Source organism: Nelusetta ayraudi, unplaced genomic scaffold (genome assembly GCF_046127955.1).
Source record: "Nelusetta ayraudi isolate G7.1 ecotype Tasmania unplaced genomic scaffold, CSIRO-AGI_Nayr_v1 ptg000118l, whole genome shotgun sequence".
In the NCBI taxonomy this organism is placed as follows: domain Eukaryota; kingdom Metazoa; phylum Chordata; class Actinopteri; order Tetraodontiformes; family Monacanthidae; genus Nelusetta; species Nelusetta ayraudi.
Window position 1 is genome coordinate 167,501 of NW_027466168.1, and position 9,580 is coordinate 177,080.

The following is a 9,580-nucleotide window of genomic DNA, read 5'->3' on the forward strand; positions in this document are numbered from 1 at the left end:
GTTCGCTCCAGCGCTCCTGAAGTCTGGACGATTGGAGACCAGAGACTCCAAACCGAGAGCTTCTCAGCCCGCGTGTCCACCTGGGCTCGCGCGCAGCCGTCCGTGCACGCCGTGCTCCAGCACCTGAAGGCCGGCCAAGCGGCGGGCGTCGTCGCCCTCGACAGCCACGTCAACCGCAAATTCCTGGCCTTCCACCGCGACGTCACTGAGGAATGCGGCGCGGAGGACAAGCAGCACTCGTGGGCCGTCATTGAGAAGCGCGAGGAGCTCGTCATCTACGGGCCCTTCTACCCAAACTACAGCAGCGGGGAGCACAGCGAGGACGTGGTCATCAAACAAACCCAGGAGCTCCTGGAGTCGGACGCCGTCTCGGCCGACTGGAAGGTCTACGTCTTCACCGTGAACAGCCCCTGCTTGGCCAGGAGCTCCGAGCCATGCATGTTGAACCTGGTTCGCAAAGCTCACGAGTGGTGGAGTCTGTACCGCGTGAGGACTCACATAGGTTTCATCAAATGCTGGGGCTTCAAAGGAAGTAAAGAAACTCTGTTCAGGGACGTAGACTGCAGCCAAATAGAGCTGATCAGTCAGAGCGAGGATCACCAAAGCTACGTGGAAGCAGCAGAGAAGAAGCCTGATCTCCACCCGCTGTGTGAGGACTTGTTCTCAGCCGTGAAGGAGGCTCTCAAAGCGGTGCAGTTCCAATCGGTAGACGTCGAGCAAGGCGCCGACTGGAAGTGTTACTTTAAAAACGTGTTCAGTATTTCACCGGAGGACGAGAACTTCACCCGGGACGTCGACGGCTTCCTCAGAGAGGCGCAGGCTCTGCTGTCGAGGAGCAGCGGGGGTCTGCAGAGGTGCGTGGAGGAAGGAGAGACCTTCGCTCTGGGCTGCAGCTTCAGCGCCCAGGTGTCGGACGCCGTCGCCGCTCAGGCCAGACTGGCGTTCCAGCAGTGCTGGAGGGAGGCGGTTCGGGACAAATACGCCGAGTCGGTCCGGGAGAGGCTGACCGAGGCCTTCAACCAGTGCACCGTCCACACGTTCGTCAGGGCTGTCGCAAAGTTCACAAAGCACTTCCTGCAAATAGGAAGGATTCGCTTTCAAGAGGCTGACTGAAAAATTTAAGAAAGAAAATAGCAACCTGCTGGATGAATGGTGGATTTTTTTTTTTTTTTTATCCAAGACAGTTCAGTAGGAGCACAGTGCAAAGCTGTGGAGTGTTTGACACCTAATGAGGATGGAAACAGTTTCAGAACACTTTTTATTTGTCGCCTCAGTCGAGGTCGCAGGTGCAGGCAGGCGGGGAGGAAAAGGGCGGCGACAGGTTGTGTTAGTGCACACTGAGACGCATCCCGGTGCGATTCTTTACTTACAATATATCACAAATGGTGTATTACAATTATACTGGAGTGGAGTTGTTGTTTTTTTTTTTTTAGTTTTTACATATACTGTACGCTCATCATTGCATCACCTCTGTAATTACTTCATTTACACGTCGCCTCCCTGCTCGTAGCAGGCAGAAGAATCAAACATGGCACGACAGACAGACAGACAGACAGACAGACAACAACAATGTCGACACAATAATCCATCATAACCAACAACCGCCAGCTCACAGATTATACCGGTGCCATTTGGGGTTGTAATAAATAGTAGCTTTACACAAGAGTTGAAAGTAAATAGTTTTTTGGGTTTTTTTCCGTTTTCTGAATGGCTGCACGTCCTTGTGTTAGTCAGCAGAGGGAGCTATGACTCGGCCTTTGTGGCCACGTTCATTTTGTCTTGATGCAGTGTCAGTGAGGTCACGCAGAGGTCATGCAGAAATCACTATGATGCTGTGTTGTGTATCTCTGAGACACCTCCAGCGGCTGCGGTCAATTTCGTCTCGACGGGCTTGTGATGCTGACGGCCGCTGAGGAGGAGGAGGAGGAGGAGGAGCCAGAGTGACGATGAAGAGGACTTCCTGCTTCCTGCAGGGTTTTCAGGGAATGAATGCGGTGCAGAATCCCAACTTTGCCTGCGATTGCTGAGCCAAAGAAATGTTGCATGTGTACGTGTGTGTGTTGTTGTTTTCACTCTCCCATGACACTGTTTTGTCTTCTCCGCCGACTCTTACGTCAGCAAGGCTGAGCCGTCTCTGACTGTGAAGCCGCTTGTTGGCATGAAGATGCGCTGTTGTCGTCTATTTGTGTTTATTGGCCTTATTTATGGCATCATTGTAGCAAAAATGTATTTTTTTAAAAAAAATGCAACTTTGCCGTTACTACCGGGAAACACGCTGTTCTTGCCTTGTCAAACATACAATGTCCTCGCACTGGTAGAAAAAAAAACAAGAGGGAGGGAGTGAGAAGGAGAAAAAAAAAGTTTTGTTTCTTTTTTTCCCCCTCCAGTTGGAGTCTCATGTCACACTGTAGCTCTCTAACAATCACCTGACACGGAGCGCTCCGTCCTTGGCCGCCGTGACTGAATACGTCAGCATCTGCGCAGCTCCGTCACAGATCAACACCGCCGCACATATCTGTCCTGGAGCTTCGGACTCAAGGCGCCAGCTGGTGGCGCCAGCGCTGAGCAAGAAGTCACTTTACTTTTTTTTTCTATTCTCTGTGTTTTTTCCCCTAAAAACGCGAATCAGTCCTGGTCTAGGTTGCAGGTCGGTGGAAACGCTGGGCTGCGGGTCTCCTAAGCCAGGATCAGGCTGTTCCAAGGTTCAGCTTTGGAGCCGGAAGAGCCGCCGTGGCCTCCTGGAGATATCTTGAGAGGAATGGCGCCCCCTTGAGTGGTCATGTAGGCTGGCAGGGCTGATATCTGTGCGGAGGAATAGTGAGAAGATCAGATCGAGGTTTGCTACAGTCGTTTTTTACTCAAATACTTTGAGTTGAAAAGAAAAAAATGAAAATTAGAAGAGTTCAACCTTTTTTTTTTTGCTCATTTTAAGAGAACCAAAACATGCAGGTCTGGCTCCAGCTCTTTGTGATGTCACAAAGGGCACTGACAAGTGGCAACACCGCCAGCCAGGCGTTTTTTGGCTCTTTCCAAACGCGTGGAAGATATAATAAAACAGACAACTAGCAAGTGGCTTAAGCCACGATGCTGCTCTCTGGAGACCAATAGCCTTTCGTTTATTTGTTCTTATTGTTTTTGGAAGAGTTAACTATGCAGTTTAATTGAAAAAAAAAACAAAGATGCTCGTGACCAGGGATCTCTCGGCGGTCTGACCTGTGTGTGAGGGCTGTGGTGTGCGTACAAGCTGTGAGTGTCCGGCTCCGTCTTGATCTGACGAGGCTCCTCCGAGGAGGTGGAGGTGCGCGGAGTGCTGCTGGCTGGGATCGGAGTCCCCTCACTGCCGGAGGTCCCTGCGGCGCACAAACAGTCCGTTAACACGTGCACAGAGGAGAGAGAATGAGCCGCTAATTGTGAAGTCTGTTGAAGGCCGAGGCTCACCGCTCTGGGACTTGTTGAGGTTCTTGGGTTTGCGTTTGCGGGTCTGAATCCCCTCTTTCTTCATGGCCAGGGGTCGAGGTACCTGAAGCAGCACGGAGAGCCGATCAAACAGTTTGTTTTTCAACAGCAGGTTCCTGCTCAGTATTTCAACACGTGTACTACACCATTTGTACCATGAGTTTGGTCAGAAGTTGTTTGATCAGTGTAAAACTGTTGTGATGTGGTGTGGCAGAGAATGTAGTCCCTGAATCAACTGAAATAAGATAAAAAGCCATTGGCTGGAGGCAGATGATTTCTCTCTCTTACCCCGTGGAGTTTCATGTAGAGGCCACAGGCGTTGCACACCGGCTCACCCTCTGCGTTCCGCCTCCACAGGGTGGTGGTGGTGGTGTGGCAGTTGGTGCAAGACAGGCCCACCCGTCTGGAGGCAGACTGCATCATTTCAAATAGACAAAGAAGAAGAAGAAGAAGAAGAAGAATGTCCATCATGTAGATCTGCAGCATCGTATCAGGGCCAATTTTTTTTGGGAAGGTCAAAAGGTCACCCACCAGCCGCCTCTGAGGTTTGATGAGGGGTCTGTTGATGCCGTTCATCTTGTGGTACAGTCCGCAGGCGTTGCACAGGTAGTGGCCCGTACCGTCCCGTCTCCAGAGGGGCGTGGACATGGCGCCGCAGTTCACACACTCCCGCCCCTCGGCGAAGTCATCAAACAGGTCTGGAGAGAGAGAGCAAGAGAGAGAGAGAGAAAGAGAGACGTGTTTGGTCATCAGAGTCTAGAAAAGACCAAACTAATTCAGTCCTCCCCCCCCCTCCTTTTTTTTTTTTTTACGTGACCTCTTATGACCCTGCACACACAGGATTAGAAATTCCATTTGGAAAGAGAACACTGTCAGGAAAAGTTTTGGTTGAAGTTATAGTTTTCATTTAATTAAAATATGTGAAAACTTGTTTTAAAGAAAAAAGAAAGGAAAAAAAGACAGCTAAATAATGAAAGAGTAGATAAAGAGAAAACCGCTCCAACCGGTGCCTCTCTGCACATTTTCATTCACTTCCAAACGGAGATCATCTCCTGTGATTAACTAGCGTCAAATTCTTTCCGCCTTTTTCCTCAGCGAATCCGTCTCCTCTCGCCACTGTCAACAAACGCAGTTGCACATCCGTGCCAACAGGAGGTGCAGGCTGCAGCTCTTCACTGCACTGCACTGCACTGAACTGAACTGAACCAGGGCCTGGAATCTGTCCTTATCTCCCTGCTGCTCCCCCAGCGGGGGGGAGATAAAGGCGGCTGGAAATAGAGACGGAATAGAGCTCCATCATATTCAAATAGCGACTGTGTGTCTATCACATCTCTGCTCCTCTCTGGGCCCTGCAGATAACGCCACATCTGATGAATGCCACGTTCACTTCCCCCCCCCCACCCCCCACCCCACCCCACCCCTTCACCCACCACACATCTGGCACAAATTGCAGCGCGGCTCCCAAGCACCACTTAGCTTTAAAAGGGAAGGAGACATCAATCTGAGGTGTGAGAGTGACAGCGAAGCTGGGTTGTTGTTTTTTTTGTTTTGTTTTTTTTTGGGGGGGTGTTGCTAACGAAGACGACCAATAGTGACAGAAGCCTGATCAGCTGATCAGCAGTGCGAGCGCTCAACCAAAGTCTGGTTCATGAACTTTAAAAAGTGATTATTGTGTAGGACACTCTGTTGCCGGCGTGGCACCGTGACACACGTGCGCGGGCGGCCTCCTCCAAGGCTGCACGGCGGCCCAACCTTGAGGCCGAGCCGCCGCCGCCATAGCCGCCATAGCCGCCGCCGCCACAGCCAACACAAGGCGCCGCTGCGAGACAACACGGAGGTGGAAACCACCAAACAGGCTCCGTGACGTCACAGCGGTTTTCTACATCTTTCCGTCTCGGCCGCGTCCCTCTTTATCAGGCGGCGGCTCACAAAAAACTACCCCCGGTGATGCTGATGGGGGGGGGGGGGCAAAGGTGATCAAATCTGTAAACGATTGAAATCGAGCGGCGTGCGTGCCACATCGACGGGGGAAATGCAGAGTTAACCATTAATGCCGAGGCGATTATTTGCACTCGGCCACCGTAGACGCGGCGCTTTTTAAACTCTTCCGGGCTGACAAGACGCTTCTCACTCGCGAGACGTCACATGACGAGGCAAAGAAATGTTGTTGGTTTCTACTCGGTCGGACGGATGCGGTTCGACACGCGACGTTTAAAGACGAAACATTCAGAGGATCCTGAGTTACTGACATTTCTGAAAGACATAATGACATCTCTGAAACCTGGACCACCACAAGCCTTTTGCGTTGTCCTTTATTATAAGTCAGGCGCTCTCACCACGTTATCAAATAATTTCTCTTCTTGTATTATATTTTAATTTTGAGAGAAGCACAGGGTGAGTTTTTTTTTTTTTTTTTAAATCTTCTTTTAAAAAAAATAGACACATCTTGCAAATAATGTGTGATTAACAGTTACTTGAAAGACTGTAAACAGGATGTTCATTGATTATTTAGCTTGCGATTTTGTATCTTGTGACTCTGACACTGACCTAACGTGACCTTCTGATTCAGGCCTCAAAACAAATTGAGACGCAAACGTATTCAAAATATACATGCTTTGCAGGACTTCTCATCTAAAATCAATACATTTGATTTCTACAAAGCCTTTCTGTCATCACTGCTAGATTAAGACAATGATTTCAACTCCTTATCAGTCGCATTAAATCCAATTTTCTCTTTATACCTCTCACCTAAAATGAACCATTCAGCAGGAGTAGAAGATTAAATTAAAGCTAAGCAAGTGCAACATTTTTGATTGTTGTAATTCTATGAAATCAAATGAGGAAGTTAATAGTTCCCAGCAGTGAGGTTCTTCAAATTAATATTTTATGATGATCGGGGGGAAAAGGCCGCCGTTGTGTTTATTTCCCCTTTATCTATCTGTGGTATCCTCCACTGTGTGAGTGACCACGTCAAACACGGAGCGCTGATTAAATCCGACGGGCATTGAAGGCGACACCGTGGAGCCGCCACTGTTCCCTCCGTCGGTGCTGTGAGCGAAAAGGGCACCAGCGCCGAGTGTGATCGGATGCGGAGCTCGGAGTGGGATCGCGGCCCTTATCTGTCCCATTCCTCCACAGCTGATGTGTCGTCGTCCCCCCCCCCCCCACACACACACTCGTCAAACCCATTGATTTGTGTTGTGCGGGCCCCGACCCGTCGGGGCCAGTAAAACCTTCACCAAACAGACTTAATGCCACTGCAAGCATACAGTGTGGCTGATGCTGAAGCCTGTTTGGATAGCAGCCTGATGCTGTGATGAGATCAGGGCTCGTTTCACTGATCTTCGCTTGTGGCTTGTGGCTCATGAGGGCGAAAAAACGGTGGATGAAACGGCCATGGAAGCAACATGTGGGACTAGTGATAGGAATGTTCATCAGGCAAACATCATTGTGTGTTGGTTATCCAGATGGCAAACCCGGAGGGGCCACGCCGAGGCCTCCCCAGGTTCAGCGACACAAAGATCGAGCTGAGCCCGACTTCCAGTTTGACAGTTTTTTTGGTTTGTTTTTGTTTTTTGTTTTTTTTAGCAGCTTTAAAGGAAAATTTCGCATTGGCATTTCGGCTTCAAACACGCCCAATAATCACAACAGTCTCATCATGACTGTCTGGACCACAAAGTGAGGAGCCACAGTCATTACTAGCTGAGGGAAGAAAAGCTAAAATAAATTCGTGCTTGTACAAATTCTATTTGTGTGCCTTTAATTTCCGTGAATGTCTTAAATGTCTGACAATAAATTCAGTTTAAACTGGAATCTGTAAATATATATATATATATATATATATATGTATATATATATATATATATATATATATATATATATATATATATATATATATATATATATATATATATATATTTTTTTTTTTTTTACTGTACATGTATTTTTGATATAGTATTGTCGGCATGTGCTTAGATCTATGGTATAAATCTTCTAATAATTATGCTTATACACATAATTTAACGTGTTTAATTTTGCCTAGCTTTATTGTATTTGTATTGTATTATATGTATTTGTTTCATATTTTTAAGGTTTGAACTTATGCATAAATATAATATCTGCGGAGTGTTGAACGGCAAGCAGCTGGCGTTTAATGTTGCAAACAAGAATTTATGTTTAAATTAATATCTTTTTTCCAGGCTTTTGATGATTTTTGTTTTTCGATATTGTGTGCGACTCTAATTAGGCGCAAGTTTTTGTCTTTTGTTTGGTTTTTTAAAAGCACGTCACGTTACGTTTACGCTTGACGTCAATTTAATTCTGAGGAGATTCGAGATTTAATGTGTGTTTGTATACTTTATTTATATATTTATTTTGTCACATAATTTTGACGACTAAGTACCTTTTTAGAGATAGACAGAATTTTATAGAAGTAAACCCAATACGCGCGTTTCTCCGTCAGTTTTTCATTTCTTATGAGTTGTTTTAGAGAAAGTTTCATTTCTTAGCTTGCCGAAGTTCATGCATTTCTGTGTCAATCTGCTCGTTGTGAATTATTATAATGATCAGATCACACACACACACACACACACACACACACACACACACACACACACACACACACACACACGTATTAATTACATTAAAACGCCTCAATCATTCACGAGTTTTCACGTCGAACCTTTTCTATTCAAAACAAACCAAAAAACAGCTTCATGTTCTTGATTTTAAACCCTTGCATGAATTCTATTTTTCTTTGAAAAGGTTTCCCCTGTTTATCGTGACCAATGCGGAATATTTTGAAATAAGATTTGGATCATATTTCTGGTCCCAAATGTAAAAGTAATTTTAAATTCAACACGCATGTAGTAATAAATATTATTATACAAAGAACAGACATACAAGAATATCGACAACGAAAACACCCCTGCTTAGAAATATAAATCATTTGCAAAAAAACAAAACAAAATTGCAGCAAACTTTCCGTGGGAACTTGATTGCAGCATTGAAGATATTTAACTCCATTTAATTATTTCCCCCCCCCCCAAAAAAAATCTGTGTCTCACCTATGTTTGGGTGCCGTGCTGTGCCTGCGGTGGCGCCGTGCTGCAGGCCGTGGAGCACCGGGCTGTCGAACGGTGACGCCGGCCACGTCCCGCCCACGTTGGGGCTCATGTAGGGCGTGTAGGGGCTGTGGTAGGAGCCGCCGAGGCTCCGGGCGCCGTAGTGCTCCCGGCAGTTGGAGGAGATGTTGAGCGGGCTGCTGTAGGAGGCCGCCGCGGCCGCAGCAGCCGCAGCAGCCGCCGCCGCCGCCGCCGTCTCCCGGGCCGTGGCCACGCCGGACGACAGCGGCGGGCTGGTGGAGAAGGCGAAGCGCGGCGACACCGGGGAGTGATTGTACGAGGGCACCGAGTCGGCGCCCGGCGGCTGCCCCCACGCCGAGTGGCTCGACGCCGGGCTGCCCTGCTGCGACGCGCCGCCGCCGCCAACGCCTCCTCCGCCGGGCGTCTGGAGGTAAGGCAGCGCCGGGATCATGGGGGTGACGACCCGGGTGGTGGGCACGTACACCGGGGAGCCTCCGGCGGAGGCGTTGTGGAGGAAGCCGGCCTCGTAGGAAGGTGGTCCGTGGTTGGTGGTCATAATGCCCTGATACATATCCTCAGCCTGGAGCTGCACATCCGCAACGCACCGGTGGGGATCAGATCGGTGGGGCTGCGGCGTCAACACGTGTTTCGTTTTGGTTCGGCGTAATCCACACAGTTGGCCGGTGCTTGTCAGAGTCAGAGGCCGAGTCGAGTCGAGTCGAGCCAAGCCGAGCCGAGCGGAGCCGAGTTGACAGGACGGGGCTGCCGAGAAACTGGAGGGGAGAGTTTGGAGCAAGATAGAGGAGGAGGAGGAGGAGTGACAGAGAGAAAGAGAGACTGTAGGTTGCATGGTAGAGATCCAGCTGTTATCATCTCTCTCTCTCTCTCTCTCTCTCTCTCTCTCTCTCTCTCTCTCTCTCTCTCTCTCTCTCTCAATCAGTCTATCAATCTACCTCTCACTCTCTGACACCCGCCCACACTTCAAAAAAAAATAAATGAATCAAACTGAAAATCCATCCACACTGTGAACCAGCTGCTCA

At 48.5% G+C, this 9,580-nt stretch overlaps 2 protein-coding genes across 3 annotated transcripts in view; one reads left to right on the plus strand and one right to left on the minus strand.

Annotated features, from left to right (window-relative positions):
- LOC142903768 (uncharacterized) overlaps nt 1-1,551 on the plus strand; it is a 3,149-nt gene extending 1,598 nt beyond the window's left edge. For both annotated transcript variants that reach the window (XM_076049584.1, XM_076049585.1), the window contains exon 3: nt 1-1,551. This exon is cut by the window's left edge and continues 20 nt beyond it. In XM_076049584.1, coding sequence (XP_075905699.1) covers nt 1-1,113 — 1,113 coding nt within the window. In that variant the 3' untranslated portion in view covers nt 1,114-1,551.
- Nucleotides 1,446-9,369, minus strand: gata4 (GATA binding protein 4). The gene is made up of 6 exons (XM_076049583.1): nt 8,523-9,369; nt 3,988-4,154; nt 3,745-3,870; nt 3,439-3,520; nt 3,214-3,350; nt 1,446-2,802 (listed from the first exon to the last, which is right to left on the minus strand). The coding sequence occupies exons 1-6, from the start codon at nt 9,109-9,111 to the stop codon at nt 2,677-2,679; spliced, it is 1,227 nt and encodes a 408-aa protein (XP_075905698.1). The 5' UTR covers nt 9,112-9,369; the 3' UTR covers nt 1,446-2,676.
- Between the last annotated feature and the right edge of the window lie 211 nt (nt 9,370-9,580).

What these genes read in the sequence shown, in the direction of transcription:
- gata4 (XM_076049583.1), bottom strand. Translation starts at nt 9,111, where the DNA reads ATGTATCAGGGCATTATGACCACCAACCACGGACCACCTTCCTACGAG. An exon ending in TCAAACCTCAGAGGCGGCTG is followed by an intron (nt 3,871 to 3,987) that starts GTGGGTGACCTT and finishes GAAATGATGCAG; the next exon opens with TCTGCCTCCAGACGGGTGGG. An exon ending in ACCACAGCCCTCACACACAG is followed by an intron (nt 2,803 to 3,213) that starts GTCAGACCGCCG and finishes TCCTCCGCACAG; the next exon opens with ATATCAGCCCTGCCAGCCTA.